The following is a 20562-nucleotide window of genomic DNA, read 5'->3' as shown; positions in this document are numbered from 1 at the left end:
TCAAACACACAACTTATCAACAAGGCAGGAAAATCTAAGTAAGTGGCATAGTGGTAGAACGTTTATACTACGCGTAAGCTTCTCCTTTTATCCCCTTAAGAAGTGATTTTATTAAAAACAATGTACATTTTCAAACAAGTGCTGTTTTATTACTTAATATAGATCTTTCTCTCTCTTTTTGCTAAATCAAACAGCAAATTTCCAGGCTTTCACAATTATTTTAGTACTCGATATCCTAAGGGATTGTCTTATTCAGTTTCCTTTATCTTTAATATACACTCGTGTTGTTTCTGCCTGCTAGATAACTCTATCCTTTCTAGCTTTGTAAATATTTTTCTATATAGGTAATACAACTGATACCCTAGGTTTCGGTTGAGGTTGGGAACTCTGAAAAGCATGGGTAATTTCTGCCTTTTAAGAAAGAGCGGATAAAAGGCTGACCTCAGATCTTTAATGGAAGGGATTACAGAGTCTTGGGCTTGGAGAGACAGCAGTCCATGCTGCCGAGTTGCCCTACGCTATGGAAAATAACAGGCAGCTACGCTCCGGGGTTTGTGGGCCACCTCGCTCGCACGYGCGGTTACTGCGTGAGCGGAGAGGTCGCACATCCCCGAACGACGAGGCTCTGCCACGGYTGCGCTGGGATATAAGACGTGATGCGGAACGGGTCCTGCAAGCCCTCTTTTCTCTCCCTGACCCGTTGAACTCGTGCCAGCTCACCTGCGGAGCAGCACCCAGCCACGGTCCAGTGGTCAGCAGGCCTGGTAAGAAAGCGCCTCTATGCTCTCCTTTCCCAAGGGTGCTGGGAGAGGGGCTCTAAAGGAAAAACAAACAGACATTGACTCATCCCAGGTCTCGGCTGGGGTTAAAATGGGATGAGGATTCAGGTTGGGTCCCCTTCCCTTCACTCCTACTGCAGGTGAACCACCACTGTTGAGGGGGTTTGACTGTACTTAGGGTTTCAGACGACAGTGCAACAATTCTACCCCACTTTGTTGGTAGCATATTTGAAAAACAATGCGAAGTACCTCTGTCTTTCAATCCTGCCGTCTGTCTAGCTACAGACAGCTAACACGGGCGACTGCTCCTTCACCAACAAACAGGTGCACACGAGTCATCGTATCTACGCAAGCTTAAAAAAAAAATTGAAATAAAGGCGTGGGTGGTCACCCGCTCTCCTTTCAATCCGGGTGGTGGATGGCAGCGCACCGTTATCTCTCACCAGGAGGAGACGGGTATTTAGTCTGGCCAGAAGGAAAGAAACACTAATTTCCTTCGCTACGTTTAAAGCTTTTATTTACTTAGTGCTCTGCTGGATTGGCCAAGGTAAACTAACCTGAATCTGTTCTGCTGGAACATGGATAATGTGGGAAGGCCTGTCACCATGGTGATGAACTGCATTGCTTTCTTGTTCATAAATGGCATCTCGTTCAGGCTGAGGAAGACTGAGGAACCTTCGGATCATGGAGAGATTCTCCCAGAGGGTCCTGTTCTCTGGTGAGGGATCTTCTTTCCAACGTAACAGCTCACAGAGCCACCCCTTGAAGATAACACCAGCAAAAACATTAGTTTCCCTCACTTCACGAGGGGCAAAGGAGGGCGAAACGTGTACTTTAGCAACGCCGCATTCTCGCACACTCTCCCCTGGTTACAAATGACTTTCTCTTTCAGTGCTGGGTTTAAAGTAAACATCAATGCACCAAGAGGCTGCCACGTTTATTTCACAGACTCCTGCAACATGTGAGCCTTTGGGAAAACGTGTTTTTTGTTAGTTCCACACAGTAGTTGTGTAGTTTGTTTAGAAACACCCATTGACCAAGGCAAAATCCCTTATATGCTCCAATTTTCTTTTCCGTGTTTTCTTTTATGTAAGCCTACATCCATCTGAGAGCATTAACACTGTGTTTTAGTAGCTGGTAGGTTGTCTTCTGGGCATTTTTTAAAATCCTAGTACTACAGTTTTTTTTACTCAAAATAAGAAAGCACCTCAAATATCTGCCTTGACTGCAGAGCGGCCTACCATAAATCATAATGATAGAGGAGCTCCCAAATGTCCTTTTAAAAGAAAGGAATCTTTTGACTAGACACTGAAAAGTAATATCTTCTTCCTATCTGCTATGAGTAGAGGTGCCTCTGCAGGTGAACTTATTTCATTTGATAGATGTTTATCTGTTTCAGGATTTTCCTCATAGATCATGAAAAACCCACCATTTTCAGTTTTATGTATGCTATGGGGGCTTTGGGGTTGGCAAGATATGCACAGGTTTCTGGGCTTCCCTTTACACCATTTCCACGTGACAGTCCTGCGAGCTGAGCTGCCTGAGAGTGCACCTCCTCGAATCCAGGCAGGATTTGGGGAAACAGCAGAYGAGGTGGCCAAAAGAGTGCTCTGCAAGAACTGCAGCAGTTGCTAATTTGCCTCTAAAACAGACACACACAATCCATCTTGGACGTTGAACAACTGTTTTCTTACATTTTTGTAAAATTTAATTGAGGATTTTCTCCCRTTTTTTTACCAGTAGATTTAAAAGGATAGTACAAACACATTAGCTAGAACAGACTGCAGCAGCAGCAATTTTTTGGCAYGTTAAAATTTAGAAACATAAAATATTACATGTATACAACATGTGTATTTCTTTTCTTAGCTTCTAGGTTCTGTTTTCAGAACTATGTCCATACAATTTTATTTCTTAATGCTGTAGGAAAGATAATGTGACATTTTATTGAATCAACAAATAATATAAATGTACAGAAGATTTTAGATCCTTTTTAAATGTAGTGGTAGTTCAAAAGTGGTTTATCCAGACTAATTCCAGTACCAGATACAACAKATACACAGATACAATAGAGATATAATACGTATTTTCTTGAAGACATTCATATCTTTAGCTAGTAGTTAATAAATGCRGTGTAAAAATATCACCATAACAGGAGGAAGTGAAAGTAAATAAATAATCTTAATTCATTCACATTGTATAAGAAAATATTTAGTGAGGTGTGCATAAAAATTTAAAATATATACTCTTGGATATAAGGGAAAACGGAGCAAATGACACAGGAGAAAATGCCCCTGAGAAACAGAAATAACCAAAATGACAAATGCTGGCGAGACGGAGGTAGTCTCCGTAGTTGAGAAAGCAAAAATGTAAAGGGGGTCCCCACCGACGGGGCCTCAACAGGCGCGCTAGTGAGGAGATGGAGCAGCAGCGGGCCGGGGCGGCAGCGGGCTCGGGGCGACCCTCCGCTCAGCAGGGTGCCGGCGGCAGACAGCGGGCATCGTCCCGCCAGGGCACCGCGGCTCGCCGAGCTCATCCTCAGGAAGCGCGGCCAAGCGCCTGCACCTGGGGCACRGAGCACCCACCCGGCACCGCGCTTCCGACTTTTAAAGCAGCAGCAAGGATATGGGAATTCTTCCTCCGCATGGTAGGATGTCATGGGTTTTAGGGTACGGGCTAGCCCTGCACCTAACCGAGCCGACGCGCGGCTCTCGTCGCATGTGCTTTCACGGGAAAAAGGCAGGATTGTGCTGAACGGWAGTGCTAGTTCTCTGCAACAAATCCAAAGAAGTGCAATCAGAAAGTGCGGAGGAGGAAGGGGAGAAGAAGGTGAACAGACTAACCAAGATCCTTTAATTAAAATACAGTTACGAATGCACAAACCCCACCCAGCCCCAAAGCGTAACAACGGTCCTTCGGATGTCTGCAGTCTGCACTGGCTCGCGTTAGGTCCTCTTCCCAACGCTGGTAAAACAGAAAGCAAAGCTGGCTACCACGGCAGCTCCAAAGCTRGCTACCACGGCAGCTCCGTGGAAGTAAAAACAATGAGAGACAACCTGTCCCCTCCCATTACAGCCCGCTAAGTATACGTAGAGACTTCAAAAGAAGTGACACCATCCGTTTAGAAGCTGCACGTATTCTGTCTGGTGACCACGTGCATTACAGCTGTTCTTTGGAAAAAAGGCAGTAGAAACTCTTCTTAAATGTCCAGTAATAATAATAATTCCTAAGCAACCACATTTTATGCTGATTAAACATGTATTTCACAACAACAGCCCTTATTAAGTATGAAATTCCTCTCCTCCATATTGTCTTTTCTRTGTTTCTATATTTACTAGAGTGGTCTTTATTTTTTATTAATTTCTGATAACTAACATTACATTTCCAGTAGTTTGCTATTAACTTTTGCACTGCAATAATACTTCTAATTCTTTATCTAAAAATAATTTGATGAATTGTAAGCTGAAGCATGCCTGTGCTAGCCTTTCACAGAAATACTGATTCTGAGATACCAAAACCAGATGCTTCTGATATGGTATATAGACTAGACTGAAATGCTAACAAAATGTCTCTTTTCCACTGTATTCTTCACATTTCTGAAAAAGTAGATCTATATTCTCATGAAATGCATGCTGGGCAACATGGAAACAATCAACTGAATTTTTCTAAAATTACAAGGATTGAAATAATTTTTTGKTCTTCATTAATTATTTCTGATTATATTTATAAAAGCTGATTTTACAAATAGTCTCATAAGAGAAAGTAAATGGGCAGTAACAGCAGCTATAGGATTTAATTTTCTCAGGGAYCAAAAATTTCATGCCAGTATGATTTCTTTTGGTCAAAAAAAAGAAAAAGTACTTAGCTTCAGGTTCGTACTTCTGTATCTAACAAAGCCTATCCATAAAAGTCAGCTAAATGAGAATGTTTGTAACTTCTAGGATAAATAATCAAYCAGATTTTCTAATTGTGACTTCTTAAGTTCTGTAAAATTTGTAAGTTTTGTTTCTATTTGATTCAAAGAAGTTTGAAGTGCTGTAGTTAATGTAGTTTAATTTACATGTGAACTTAACAGGGCTGAATTTTGTCCTCTTACACTCTTTTTAGTCTAGAGCAATTTCTGTCAAATTCAAATGATTTATTTTTGATTTAACAAGATCAGTATAATCAAAAGAAGGCTTGAACCATTGTGCTTTCATGTGTTTATAATCTTATGAGAAGAGGAAAAAACGTAAGATTATAAAGAAATGTTTATAACTCAAATTAGATCCTAATCCATTTATACACCATATATAGTACATTGTTAAAAAACAGCCTTAAAATAATTAGGCTAATATGCAGCAAAGCAAACTCCCCAAAAACTCAGCAATGACATTGRGAACAACCTTGATTTTAAAACACAGCAAATTTGCCAGGCAACATTACACTGAATATAAAGAGAGTACAAAGCAAAATATAAACATTAGCCACATGTAAATATGTTTGTAGAACTTTCAGGATGTTACTACTTTTCAAACTGACAAAGTTTAATTTGACACCTTCTGTTCTAAAACCTTTGTTTCTATTCAAAATCACGCCTTTAGCTGCTATCAATCATTATGCTCTCCCCATTACTTAAAATACTGGCATGGGCCCTGGATAAGCTGAAAATGCCATGCAGATGAATTCTGAGATAATATGTTCAAACCTGTTATATACAACACAAATCCTGTAAAGTTATGTATTGTAAACCTACATTTATTGGGAACTAAAAGTCTTAAATCCATCTGCTACAAAGAAAATACTGTTATGCACTTTCAAGTAACCAAGTACCATCTGCAAAGGTCTTGCTACAGTAAGCAAGAAAATGGTGAAAAAAAAAGATGCTAAACCTAAGATATTTAAAATAAATAAGAGCTTCTGTCTGATTTTCTGATGGGGATTTAGTACAGAAACATAAGACATCAGAGGAAAAAAACCTGTGAAAGCTGAACTGCCAAACTATYGCAAGAAAAGCGCAAGGAGGATAACTGACAAACATTAGAATCTGCAAGACCCATGAGCATGCTTATTTTAAAGAAAGCATATATCCATTTTATCTATGCAACCTCATTTGGGCTGTGTTTAAAAAAATGTTCTGTTCTCTCCTACTTTCACTTAGAGTTTCTAACAAATAACTCCAGCTTTCTTATATTTTTCTTATTAAACTAAAAAATTGATGATYTAATTCTGCATTTAGGGTGTAAATACTAATTCTAATTAGATCAAAGAGGGTAGCATTACAGTCATTAAAGAYGTTCTCTGGGCAAAGCCTCTCAAGTCAGCAACAAATATATCTAGCCTGAAAAGAAAGGGCTTCAAGGTGGAGCAACTGAACTCTTTTGTTTGGTGTATTCGTTATACTGATAATAATTTGTTAAATGATGAATATTTCTTACAGTATAGCTAACAAGGAATTAAACATTTTTAAGAAGAGCTATAATTTGAATCTAAAAAGGCAAAACATTTTACAGTATCACTGCTAAGATATGAACAGTTTTTCTTTGGTATAGTATAAGTGAGATTATTTTGTATCAGTCTCTGGGGCATACAGTATAATAAAAATATACAGTGTTAGAAAGAATCAGTCTAAATAGGGAGGTATTTGATACAAACATTTTAGCAGAAAGTGTGAATTGCATTTCAGCATCCACTATGAACAAAGACTAAGTACATAATCCATTAAACAGTACTTCTGGCTCAAAAAAATGAGTATTGTAGACTAAACTAAAGTAGGCATTTTGAATGAGCACATTTTCAGCAACTAACTATAAAGCTAGCAATTTATCATTCAGCAAATAATTTTCTACTTTTAAAAGAATCTGTAAGTGTTACTTATGCTAATGAAGGCTGTTTTTAATCTGCCCACAAACATGCTAATAGAGGGCAATTTTTTTTTATTTACAATGCTGAAGGCACTCCAGTTTATAGAACACTGATATGAAATTACACTTGGTAAAATGGGCTCTTAATTGTCTGAGCAGCCCAAATCCTTCACCTTTAACACAAAAGCTTACAGACAAAACAAAGGAAAAGAACTCATGAACTAAACTTTAAACATTGACTTCTCCCCTTCAAAAGCCATCCAACTTGCTTTACAAATCTCATTTTTGTTCCAAATGGCTGCGTTCATCACAGAGATTTCCATTTCTTTTCAAAACAGAATCTATGTATAAAAGAGAAGAAAAAAGGTYGGCATCACTACTACAATGTACGCATGTAGTCTTAGCCTGCAATATTAGACTTGTGAGCTGCTCATTGTACAGAAAGGTTGCTTTTGGAAAAGTCATAATACTTTGACTGAGATACATAATGGTAGCAAAGGAGTACTGAAAGCATTTTAAATTATTTACTAGGTTAAAAGGGTGAAATGGTACTTTAAATACATCAAATTTCATCATCTGGGCCATTTTTTGGTGGCAAAGTGGTATTGATCTTTCCAAATGCTTAAAATTAACTATTTCCAGAAGGTCATTATTTGATTAAAGGCATTAAAGTTGAGGGCAAGAAATGATGCACTTTGTCTTCTTTCCCATTCAAATAATCATGTAATTTAATCAGAACTATCCCTTCATGTCCTGTAATAAAAATGTTTGTCTTAAGATATTGTTCTTTACCTAACATATTAACCTTTAAATGTTATGAAGTTCTTAAGAATAATCTCTGCTTAGAGAAGATTCTTCCATAATGCAATGAAAGGATCTCCAGCATTTAAATTGATAAGGCCAAATTTCTCCTACACATTGATTGGAAAACGCATTAAACCCTTCAACTGAGATTTCTCAGTGTTCAACAAGATTGAAAATTCAGAGAGTTCTGAATAACTAAGCTCATACATATGGTATTGTGAAGCAGAATAGACAACTGTCATTTCAGCACAAACAAATGCAACAAATAAGTAATAATGAACTCTGCTTTAATTTATCTCAGAAATGCAGTTTGCCTGACATTTGTATTATCCAAAAATATAGCAGGGAACATCCACTGCAGGATAAGAACAGAGTGCTTAATTCAAAATTTATTTTTGGACTGAGATTATTTAAGTTTGACTTCTTTCTGGGTGAAATACCTGTGGGTTCAGACACGAGTACAGCCTAGATGATCAGAATGATCCCTTGTAGCCTTAAATATTTTTCTGGAATTTCCTGACTGCTGCAGTTATTCTGACTGCACGTTTATTTTTCCTGTAMTACATAACTTGACCTGCTTATCTTCTATGCCAAGCTGAACAGGCCTAAATACTTCCTGGAGGAACTGAAATCTATTACAAGAAGGGTCACTGGATATTTTCTAAAATTTTAGAAAAGCAAATTATCTATCTAGTTTAGTAGCTTTTGATACTGAATGATGTATTTGTTAGTGAAAATCTTTTCAGCTTGGCTTRTATTTTCAAGTAATTTTAAGAACTGACTTCTCTGAGGCATACACTTTCAAGTAATTTTAAAAAATGATGGGAATCTTCCATAGTTCAGGATTTACCCATTTGCTCAAAACCGCCAGCACTGTATTTGAAGAAGCAAAAGCTGTTTTTCAGCCTGTTTCAGAAGATCAGTAGAGATACCAGAATAAGAATGTCTCTCCTTAAGATCTGGCCTAAAGTGATAATAAATGTCCCCAGAAAGGCAGTTGTTTTATTACTTTATTTACACTAATCAGTCTTAAGATTTAGGTTTTGCCTTTGAGCATTCTACTAAATCAGAGAAAGTTTGAAACTTGAAGCTGTCCTTTATCTCCAGATATCTCTGGTTTATCTGTTTTGCTGGCTTTCATTACTAGATCATTGAAAGGGGAAGCCCAGATGTGAATTTAGAGTAAATCTGTATCTGCCATCATAACAGATGAGATTTACTAAAACAAAGTAAAAATCCCACAACCTCTTAGGGTTTTTCAGAAGAAAGGTAAACTTCACGAGCAGGAAACCCTTCCTTGGAAGAATACTGAAACAGTTCATGCCATCTCCTAATATTTCTTATTCAACCTATTATTCACTTGCAATATCTTGCTGGTCTCATTCTCTTCTCTGGGTTGTGAAAAAGATGCCCACAGAGCTAGGAGCAGTACTGATAATATTTCACTGACATTTTTTGTGGCATTTTAGGAGAAAGATTCCTCATGTCTCTTCTTCCCTCTGCCCTTTCTCCTCCCGTARATGCAGCATTTACAAATTAATACATATTTCTATTTTTGTACACAGCTAAGTAAATAAACAGAAAAAGTGAGCTTTCTAAAGAAACCTATAAAATTCAATGACGAGCCGCAAACAAGCACAGAAAAAAAAAGACCTAGACAGCTGCTGCCCTGTTCCCCTGTTCTTGCAGTCTGGTCTATCATATTAGACCTCTCTCTACTTGGAGCCACGGATTAGTGACTAAAACCCAGTACTGCTTTAAAGCCTGCTGGATTAGGGCCTGCAACTGTATCAAAATGGGGGTGTATTTGCTGAACACAAACACTTGAGACACAATTYCAGCTCATGGAAAGAAAAAAGTAAAACACTTCTAATCCTCCTAAAATTCTAAAACTGACTAAAAATACAAAATATCATTACTTTTTAGTTCCGTATGGAGTATACTGAATAATCAGAGCATATTAAATAATCTAATACAGGATTTCTCTCAAACTTAAGTTTCTCAGCTCTGTCTCCTCTACCTTTCCTTTCCCTTGTTTAAATTTAATCTTTTTTACAGAATTGCCTTCAATTGCCTAGCAATGATAGGCAAGACCTAATCAAAAACATAATATGCATTCCTTTGAAAATCTTACGTAAAATGCAACAACATCCATATGTAATAAGAAGGGAAAATGTAATGGATATTAAAAAATAGTGAGGCTTTATTCTGCCTTCCTCTCCTCCACATCCCTCCTTTTTCACGCACACATTTCAACTGGTATTGTAACCATAAGTTACACACAACAAAAATGGACTTAACAATTAAAAAAAAATCAAAACAAGAAAAAAACAACTACTAATTATTAAACAAATCAGTCTTRGTCTGGTACATTTCTTTTTATAGTATAGGCATATAAAATGGGTCAGTGGGTTTCACAGAGGGTAACTGGAAATACATAGTCCTTCATCTTTTGTTTAAGTAAAGAGAAGAAGTGACTTCACTGSAATACCAATGCTTCACTTGAAAGTAAATACAACCCTAAATCCAACCAAAACCCTTAATAGTCTCATATTTATTTATTCTTAAATGTGCAATCAATTTTTGTATGGCAGCCATATCTAACAGTTTAGTTAGAGAAGTGTCTTTAACAGAAAGAGTCTGGCAGTTTTTAACATCTTTTTTACTATCATCAATTTACATGTGAACAGCAAATGTTTATTATTATGTTACTTACAGAGATTTAACATTTGCTTTGGGGGAAAGGCCTCTAGCAGAAAGGACACAGACCCGAAGTGTCACTTCCACAATTACTTATACCCGTGTATATCACATTGTTGGTTTTATTGTTATTATTTTTTTAAGACTGTAATTTCCTAGAGGGAATATTTTAAATTCTTGTCATATGCTTTTCCTTTTCAGAATTCATTTTGGATCATAGGAAGATCTAACACACACTGAAGAATCACAAACTTGTGGCTATTCGGACTTAATTGCAAATTCAGTTGTGTTGAGAAAACGTTCCAACAACCAACATCAGCACAAAAATACGCTGCCCAAATACATTCTCAGACATCCTTCTGCATTTTGTGGCATAACTAAATTTTTACATACATATTTGAAGTGCACATTTAAATATTCTGATAAAAAGCAAACTGCTTTTAACATTTCTCGTTGTAATTTGGCCAGATTCTGTAGCTCTCAGATTCATAATAAGGAACATTTAATGATATGATAACGCCAAAGGTGAGGAGAGTTTTAAAGAAATTGAAAATAAACTTTCCCCTGGCTTTCCTTCAGATTTTGCTAATGACAGACACAGTCAGAAAATTAATAATGCCCTAACATTAAAAAAAAAACAAAACAAAAACAAGCCTTTAAAATCYATGCCCGTCAAAGACAGAAAGCTCCCAGCAAGTGAGAAGGAAGCAGTCAGAAGCACAGATCCCACCCACGGGAAAACGAAGGCAGCGAAGCCCGCAGAAAGCTATGCTACCCTTACTTGTCGCATGGTTGCTGGGGGCGTAGAATTAAAAGTGTGGGAATGCTGGGTCAAAAAGGAAAAGAGAGAGACCAGGTTTCTCCCTCCCGGCTGGTGGAGGGAGGGTGGGAATCAGTGCAGAGTGCTGTCGGGCACTTTGCTGTTGTGCTGGGGACAAGAACAGCCTCGAAACCAAAATGGACAAAAATCTCCCAGCGAGAGCCGTGCTTAGGGTTAGACTTCATCTTTTCTGGCTACGAAAACTGCCAACCAAGCTATGCCCGGCGCTATTTCACAGAGGTTTCAGCAGCCAGCCACTGTACTGGGTGCTGCGGGAGCTGGCGCAGTTCTTCCTGCCCCACTCCCTCCGTCCCCGAGCTGCCCAAATTCATCCCTTTAGCTAGACTCGCTTCTCATACTAAAAAAGAATAGCAAATAATTGCTTGGAGGTGAAGCAAACTGCCTACCCCAAAGCAAACAGAAGAAGAATCTTGTTTAAGCCCTTCATATATTTTTTCATAACTGCTTTTATATAAACAGTAGAAAGTTCCTCTACTGGTAGAGCTTTTTTCTAGTATGTTACAAATACTAGAGTTGCTAAAAACCCAGTTCAGCAAAATTCCCTAACATGCAACTAACTCATTGCATAAACAATCCCACAGATTTAACTGATATATATGTAAATCTTGCTGAGTTGAGGCCCAAAACATCAAGGAATTTTACAAAGGACTGTTCAGCCCCAAGAAGCAAGATTCTGAAAACTATCTTCATTTGCTTCTCAAATGCCATCCTGAAGTAATCGGACGTAAGAGAACTTGGCACAGGAAGAAAAACAAGATGACCACTGAATAACAATGTGCATTCGGATAAAATTTGGCAGATTTGGAGTTAGATAAATATTTGTAAACTGTAATTTCCCCCCACTTAGCTAGCTGTGTGCTTGCATTAGTCTACTCAATATATAACAATTTGGAGTAATTCATAACCAAAAATCTTAAGTCAGAGTTAAAGGTTAAATTTGAGAAAAGCAAAAAATGGACAAAATGGGAAATTAATAAGCGTAGTGAAATTAAAAAATAGCTGCAAGGTAACACTGTTGCATTTCTCACCAACACCTAGCAATCCTGTAACATTCTGTCCAGGTGTTAGGTGTTTTGTATTATCCAGTTTAACAGTAAGGGAGAAAGCACACCTATCTATTATTTCCTATTCCTTCCTTGGCCCAATGACCGTTCACCTGAATGTTAATCAGTCACTTCTGCAACAAACTGCTTCTCAGACTATTACTGTATCTTTGCGCTTTCATAAAACGTCTTTATTTTTCATAGTAACATATTCCACAGATCTCAGTTTTGCAGGAAGAAATCTACCCTGCCGCGCCCTGCGTAGTTGCACACGTAGCTGTCTTTCGCTTTCCCCACCGCTCGCTTGGAGGTGCACCCAGGGCGCGACGGCCAACGCGCAGCTCCGGCACGGAGGGGAGAGCAGAAAGAGGCAGCTGGGATGCGCGCAGATGGCGAGCGTGCAGACGGGAGAGGAACGGGGAGAAAAAAAAGTCAAAGAAGGGCTCAGAGGACAGGAAGAACTAGAGGAGTTAGTGAGGCCGATGAGAGGAMAACAAAACAGAAAGTGAGGATGCAGAGAGGAGGGAGGAGGATGAAGGAAACCCAAGCTGCCGGCAGCAGCACCTCTCGTCAGGCAGGCAGCAGGTGCTGCCTGAGGAAGGGCTGATTCATGCAGCTGCAGTGCAGCAACCCAGACCAAAGAAAGAAAAAGTATTCAAAGAAGAGGTGGGAGAGAGTGTGGCTTTTTTCTTTTATTTTTTGGTCATCCAGTGCTTCCAGACTGCATTATATTTTTTATAGAATTTTACAAAAAAGATGGGAGCTGGATTTTGGACCTACGCAAGAATCCTGACAGCTCATTTCTCCTATTGCCTCTTCTTATGGRAATCTGTCCTGTCCCACTCTTTTCCTTGTTCTGAAGTATCTGCACCACCTTCAAGGCTTGCGCTGCCCCTGTCTACGTGTCCCTTCTTCGCCAGGTGCGAACCTTGCTGGAGCTGCCGGCAGCAGCCAACCTGTGCCCATTTCAGGGCAATATCGTTACCAGCCACGCGACTTCAGCACGCAGGTGCCAAGGAGCACCGGCGTGGCTTTTCAACCCCCCCTGCGCCAGCCCGGGGCGTCACCTACGCAGCCAGGTTTTGTGCTACAATCGTACCTCCAGCACCTTTCAAAATTACCCTGCTCGCTTTCTTTTGACTGACTTCGAACACTGAATCTGGGTCGCTTGCCTCCTGCACTCTCAATTTTACCACTGTACTGCACATTATTGGCCACGGATATGACAACCAGTCTCTTACTAGCGCCACTTTTTTTAATGTCCCTTCATGGCCTTATTACAGATTATATTGGATGACTTACTATCAATTGTGTTGTACCACTTGCCTCACCTGACAATACCTGCAGCATCTTCTGAGCAGTCTACTCAGTTGCAGTCTGCACATTTACATWTTTTCCTTGCTGTAAGAATTGTTTTTGAAACTTCTAATTTAAACTTTCTATCAAAAACACATTTTTTTGTGTGTAGGAAAATTAGCTAACAGAGATCTAATAAAGAATAGATGGTTTTAAAAAATCTTACCAAGTATTGAAAGCTGTTTCATTATGGCAAGCTGAATAATTTAACTGGAAAAAATGGATTTCTGAAAAAAAGGGAATTTCCAGACATTTAGTTTCCTAAAAAACTAATTACACTCCATTTTCTTATGAGAAGAAATACTGAAATGTTTTCATTAAAAAAAATCATTTTCCCATTTGCCAAAATTCCAGATACTTTGAGGATTCTTTTTTTTTTTTTTTTTTTTTTAAAGAAAGTATCTTTTCCCCAGAGGAGGAAGTAAATAGAAGAGTTAGCAAGCAGGCAAAATCCATAATGAAAAACTTCGGTGGAAAATTTTATTTCTGCTAAATTCAAGTAGCAGTGAAAATTATGTTTTTGGTTAGAAGAACTTCCTAAAGCGAGGTGCTTGCTGGCATGTTATTTGGAAAAACAGCACAGTYGGATGACTTCTTTAATAAGTGGGCATAAAAAGCGGAGATTAAAAAGTCTCGGAGTGAGAGACAACCCTCCCSATGTGATACCTGATTTCTTTGCCAATGCAAGGAAGGCTTCTATTAAAGGTCACGGAGAAAAAAAAAAAATCTCCAGCCAAAGCAGTGTCTCTTTTCCCCTATATGTTCACACTTTTATTTCGYTCCTTTACAGTGAAAGGCAGACCTTAGCACTCGCACACAGGCGCGCGCGCGCACACACGCACACACAAAAGGAAACAACAACCAAAGGGGGGAAAAAAAAAGAAAGAAAGAAAAAAAAAAAAAAAGAAGCCTGAAATTTTAGTTACACCACATGTGGTTTTCATTTGTGAAAAATGAACAAGCTGTTTGTGGTTAAACTGTCTAATCTGCTGTTATCAATCTAGCGCTGCATTCAAGATTTACAGGATACATCAGCTTCTGTGCCACATTAGCTGTAAAAGGGAGAGGGGGTGGGAGGAAAAAGGAGGAGGAGAGAGTTTATCCTGAGGAATAATATTTCCAATGCAGCCACACTCGCACTACATCTGGTTGTGCTGGTAGCGGCAGTTAAATTGAAATATTTCACAGCGTGTGTCAGAAACATGCAGAATGGTAATTATGACAGATCTGATTAAGCCTGAGTGCCACTAGCTCCCCGGCCAGCTCCGGTTGTGCAGGTGTGACCTTGTGCGTGCCTGCGTGTGTAAATAAAATTAATTACAAGCGAGAGGGCGAAGGCTTCGGTGACATCACAAAGCGGAGAAACTCCCACGGGGGAGACCTAATGGAATATTTTCCCTCAGTCTAATAATACAGTTCATATTGACTTGAGGTAATTAGTGGGATCATTAAAGCAGTTTTCCCGGCGTATTTGGCTGCCTGATCAGATTAGTGAAAATGTTCTTCAGAACAAGCCCTGTGTGGTCTGCCAGAGAAGGAGGAAATAAAAAGCAACAAAGCATATTTTGGAATGATAAGCAGCGCTGGACTTTTTGTACTGCGTTTTGCAGGACTGCTCTCCGGAGCCTAGACGCCCTACTCTCCCGACCGTTGCAGCTCCTTCATCCAAGTTGCACACGCTCCCGCTTCAGATGATCCAAGACTTTTGTATTTTTGTTCCTTTAGCCCTCAAAAGCACCCTGCCCATATCCTTCACTGCTTAAAAATCAGATAAAAGCCTTGTTAAAGTGTTAGCTTTATAATTACTTCAGTTAAATAACTGGGGGAAGGAGGAAGAATGCATGATTAAACTCCCCCGCCAAGCTAAAAGGTCATTATTAAAAGGAAAATACATAGGTTTAAGAATTAGTTGCACTTTCATTTCCTAAAAAGCTAACCCAGCAGAAAARGGGAAAAAGGAAAAAAAAAATAAAAAAAAGGAAAAAGTTTAACTATAACATAAAGTCTTCCACGGTAACAGAACACAGAGCCCTAATCAAGAAATGGACCATTTGTTTAAAAACAGTCTATTGAGCATGCTCTACCTTGCAAATGGAATATGCCAAGCTCTGTCACAGATGGCAAGCTTTGACAGTTCCCATCCGTAGCGTCGATACTCGACAGTTCAGCACAAGATCAGTGACATTCTGTCTCATTAGAGCCACGCTAATTATCACAGCTAGTTTCAGGGGAAACCATGTGTTGCAATGGTCAATTTGAAGGAGTCTGTGCATCAACAAACTGGTAATAAGGATCAGACACCTTATTATATGACAGCATGCTGCCTATGATCTGATTTACTGAATCAGAGGTACTGAGGCAACACTGAAGCCTGATGGGTTACGGAATCGCATGTACACAATGCCTAGCTGAAATACGCTGCAAAATATAAGGAAATTATACGGAAACAATGCAAATAACAATTTTAAAAATTATGACGTTATAAGAAGGACTTTTTTCATTCGTCATTAAGGGAGGTAGAGATAGATGTTCAAAATACTGTCGATGAATTTTATCTTTAATCAAGTAACTCGAGATAAATAATTCAAAATGAAAACTGTAAAATCATGGATTGTGCTAAATTATAATTCATTCCATACTCTGATTTTTCAGTTTCAATAACATGTACCAAATATTCCTTACGTTGTGCCATTTTCATTCTTTAACGTAATTTTGTATTTTATAAAGAGCTTTCTCTACTTGGTTCCCTTTTTTCTTTATACACTTAATAACTTAAACGTGTTCTTTTCCTAGATTCTCCCACACATTCCTGCTCCTTCCACCAGCCATAACTATTCAACCAGGAACAGCGTCTGCTCTTTCTGACCACCCGCGACCCGCTATGGGGCTACATCCTGCCGGGCTCTCGGCAGTCCTCGCGTCCGCCGGCTCCTGGGGACATGTCACCAGACGAGGCCACAAAAGCGCTAAACGTTAACTCCTAAATAACGCACGGCACACGCGCGGTCCGTTCCTCCAGGGAAGCTCTCCGTAGGGCTCGCACACACAGCGCCTCCCGAAGCTGCCACCCCTTCTCCAGACTGGCTCTGTGGATCGCGTAAGAGCGTTCAAAACGTTTGTGCAGTCAGCCACCCTCGGTGGGAACCTTCGGTCTGAGCTGATGTGACCCCGTGTGTAAAGCAGATTCAGGAATCACACTTTTTCTCATGTGTGCCAACAAATGCAGTCTTTGCCTCACTTGTTGAAAGGGCTGAGCAGCCCCAAGGAGCTGTCTGAAGTGGTCAACATTATCCTCTTGTAAGTTAAGCATTTTCCATTCTGTACTTCTTCCTTTGGCTTCAATTATATCAGGGTCTATTTTTCCACCCCTTCTACAAATTTTTTGTGGGAAAGCGCACACTGATATACGAATGCCCTCAGAGATTTTAAGGAGGTTTCTCTTCAGTGCATCTCTTGATTCAAGAAGTTGCTATCTATATTTTATGAGGGGGAACCAATCAAGACTCAGTGAAGTCAACCCACTTAATCAAGGCTACCCTAGTAATACGGGATATGCTCAGGATCGATGTCAACCCTTCTCCAGTTCTTCACAGATTAAAGGATAAGAGAGTTAACCAAAGYCAAATTTTTGATCACCTTCTTGAGAAAGAACTAAAAAAAAATGTTTTCCTAAGGAAATTTCCTAAGGTTTTAACCATCATTTCTAAGAAGACAGATAAAACCTAGAAGACACGGAGCAGAGCAAGCACTCTCTCTCGTTTCTACGACAGGAAAGTGCAAACCTCCTTCCCCCAGCGCCGAGMTGGACAGAACACTACGACTCTGCAACACGCAATTTTGTGAAAGAAGCAAATCAGCTTTATCTGCCAAGTTTCACAGTTTCACCGAACGACACACAGTTTTATGGGGCAATTCCTGAGCGCACACAGAAGCCCATCTTTCTTTCCCACTCTTCCTCTCTGGTCCCCGCTGACACCTGATCCTGTCCTGACTCCTGCTACTCATGGCACCTCTTCAACTGCCAGAGTAATCGCAGCAGGGGACTAAAGGGGGGAGGGAAAAAAAAAAAAAGAGAGAAAAAAGGAAGCTGTTGTCTGGTGCACTTCTGCTGCTAGCATCTTCTAACTACTGCGCACAGCTTCCCATGAGGATGAGGAGGTTTCTAAGAGGAACCGCGAAACAATGAAAGATCTAAGAGTACGCTTTATTTTTACCTACTATCTTTCTATGCAGGATCCCTGCACAATTCACAGAGAATCCATTGTAAGCTGCAGAGGAAAAAAAGGTTTTTTAAGCCAAGATTTAAAAACAGGAAGTGACTCAGCTGCTCTGAGGGAGACAAAGAAAGAATATTCTTCGTAGACGTRGGGTGGCCGACGCAAGACCAAGCCCCCTCCTTGCCCCCAGACCGGTGGCGGGCCAGGACAGCATGCCAGGCACAGAGCAAGGCACGATGTGGCCAGGAGAAAAATAAATGTCAGGACCCCTGCTCCCCCCTATAAAGCCATATTATTACTAGAGGGTTCCTCCTGGTGATAAAAAGCTTTCTTTCCCCCCACTGGAAAATACTTGAATAGATCATTATACATCTGCGGTAATGGCATGTTGCATCTCCTTGCCAGATCCACAATATCGTGCTTGTTCAATGTGGGAAGCTGTTTAAAAATGACTTTCCTATTAGAGTATATAGCTTAGTCTCTAGATGGAAAAAGCCAGATCAGAGATATAGCATTTATAAAACTGGCTGGTTAAAAAGATAAAAGTGAGATAACAGACRTCAATTTTTCACCATAAATCTCTGGGTTTACTACAGCATTAAAATTTCCAGTAAAAGCAGGGTTTTATATACCTGAACTCTAATGGCCTATTCTGAAAATATTTATGTCAGGAAAAGCATGGTATTTGCATGCCAAAAGCAATTTTAGTGCCAATGTTTAGCATTCCCTTCCCATTTAACTCTTTCCAATCTACTTCACAAATGTCAGATGCACTTTCTCTACCTAYCCAGTCCTCCTCCACATGTGGAGTTTAAAAAGAGGAAACTCCAAATTGAGTTTTCAGATCAATTAATGGCGAAAAGTTGGACATTTCTAATAACAGGCCACTGCACAAAATACTCGTGTAATGGCTTAGAATAGAACTCACAGTCTGCTCAACCACTGATTTTATCTCTGTGCTTCGCGTGCATACCTATTAATTTCAAGGAGAATTAACTGCCTAACCAAAGTGAATGACAAAGGCAACAGGACAGGGAATTAGGTAACCTAGTGCCACAGCTCAGAAATAATGGGTCAAAATTCTCTTCAATTACGTGAGGTTTCTGGAAGTATGGGTAGTATTGCTTACTTTCATTCTGAAGTTAAAATCAAAGCATGCGCCTTTGGCAGCCAAGTGTCTTCAGCCTCCTCTGTCTTCAAGTCATAGGCATTTTTATTCTGTGAGAAGGGAGGGCATTTGACACCTAGCTGGACATACACAGCAGTCTGCAGGATGGAAACAGCAGAGGAGTATCAATTTGACCTACTTATTCTAGTATAAGGTAATTGTATTTAGGTATCCTGGCTAACAGACTTAAATGGGACTCTCAGAGGTACAAAAGTTGATATTACTTCAGTATTTGCAAACTGCAATTTCCTAAATTTAAGAAAGGTTTAAAATCATACGCTGATTTTTAGCAAAATTTTTCTTTTTCCCCTACTTCATACTAGCATGTACAGGCCACAGCTTTTCAGGATAATCCAGTAATATAAACATAACTTCTCAAAATATAGCAAACATATAGGAACACAGCTAGTCTACACTTGCCTTATCTCTTGGGGCCTTCAGGTTTGGGATTTTTTGTTTGTTTGTTTGTTTGTAGGGAATAATATTAGATTTCAGCATCTGTCACCATCAAGAAAAAAATTCATCCCTGGCTCCCACATGAAAACATTGTAACCAATGCATAGTTACTGAACCATGATGCCTTAATGATCATTACACAAATCAACTTTTTTTTATTTGAAATAACGAAATTAGGAATGTGCTTCCATAATTATTTGAATCAGACTGTCAGGTTAGAAATTTAATAAAATCTCAATATGATTAAATTGTTAAAGTAATGTATACCACACAGATCTATGTAAGTGGGGGTTCTTTTTGTTTTGACTTATTCAGGTATGCCAATTAAATTTCAGCAAACAACACTGTAAATAATGCCCTACTTCCACCAAATTCTAAAATATCTGGGAGCAGACACCCATCATGTGGTATCTTTCATCTTTATGCTGTTTTCTAAAGCTCTCTTTCCAAAATAGCCTAATAAAATAAAAGTAGGCCTATTAGGCAGACCAAACTCAATAAAAAATGCAAGATTTTAAATACGGACATTAGGTGGTTTTTGCCAATTATGGTTCTAAAACCCAGAAAAGAAATTGTGCATTCAAGCAATTTGAACTAGTCATCTTCCTTAGATCCTATGTATAAACATAGTAACTGATAAAGTTCATATTTTGATTTAATAGACATTTTATAGACAATATGTTGATCCTTACAATCCTTAAGGGTCCTTAAAATCATTAAATATATAGAAATCCTTAAAACAGATAGAATGCATATGTTCTTAYAAAGCAAAAGAATTTTCTATCAGAAAGAACTGTGTAGCTAAACTCCTGAAATCATTCAAGCCCATGCACCAGAAGCACCCTTTCCTTTGGGAAAGCCACCATGCAGTTTTTGAGGAAACCGCTGCCACAGCGCATTGTGAAACTGCTCATATGTAAATTATCACTCATCTAAGCCAGGGCATGATCTTACTAATATCACTGAAATCTCTTCCTGCTTTCGTCATTCCTTCCTTGCCTTACCTTGCACTAAAACCTCTGCTGAACCAAGCCTCTATCATCTAGTTTGTCAAGCAGCAGGCCCATATATGGTCCTCTGCGAACCAGGTAACTGTTATCAAAGGCACTAATGCAACACAAGGGAACATGCTCAATTTTTACCTCYGCATTACCTAAATAGAAACTTCTGTAGCGCATCGTTTAATAGCTATTCTGCTCAAAGTGCTCTAGTCAGCAGAATGTTATCTGCAGTGCCTTGGCTCAGGCAAGCCCAGCCACCTTGCAGATGCTGGCTATTTAGAAGCCCTTTCTAACGTTGACACAAATCAGTTTCTTTAAAAAAAAAAGTCCTCTAGCAAATAACTACCTTTGTGCACT

At 39.3% G+C, this 20562-nt stretch overlaps 1 protein-coding gene across 3 annotated transcripts in view; it reads right to left on the bottom strand.

Annotated features, from left to right (window-relative positions):
- SATB1 (SATB homeobox 1) overlaps positions 1–20562 on the bottom strand; it is a 74933-nt gene that overhangs the window by 3609 nt on the left and 50762 nt on the right. For 2 of the 3 annotated variants that reach the window (XM_085307499.1, XM_085307500.1), the window contains exon 10: positions 1337–1540. In XM_085307499.1, coding sequence (XP_085163625.1) covers positions 1337–1540 — 204 coding nt within the window. Of the gene's footprint in view, positions 1–720; positions 817–1336; positions 1541–20562 lie in introns of all 3 variants that reach the window. The other variant, XM_085307501.1, reaches the window with a different exon arrangement.

Source organism: Rhea americana, unplaced genomic scaffold (assembly GCF_003343005.1).
Source record: "Rhea americana isolate MKP2758 unplaced genomic scaffold, rheAme1 scaffold_26, whole genome shotgun sequence".
NCBI classification, from domain to species: Eukaryota; Metazoa; Chordata; class Aves; order Rheiformes; family Rheidae; genus Rhea; species Rhea americana.
Note: the sequence above shows the minus strand (reverse complement) of the source record. Positions and strands in the feature narration are given on the sequence as shown.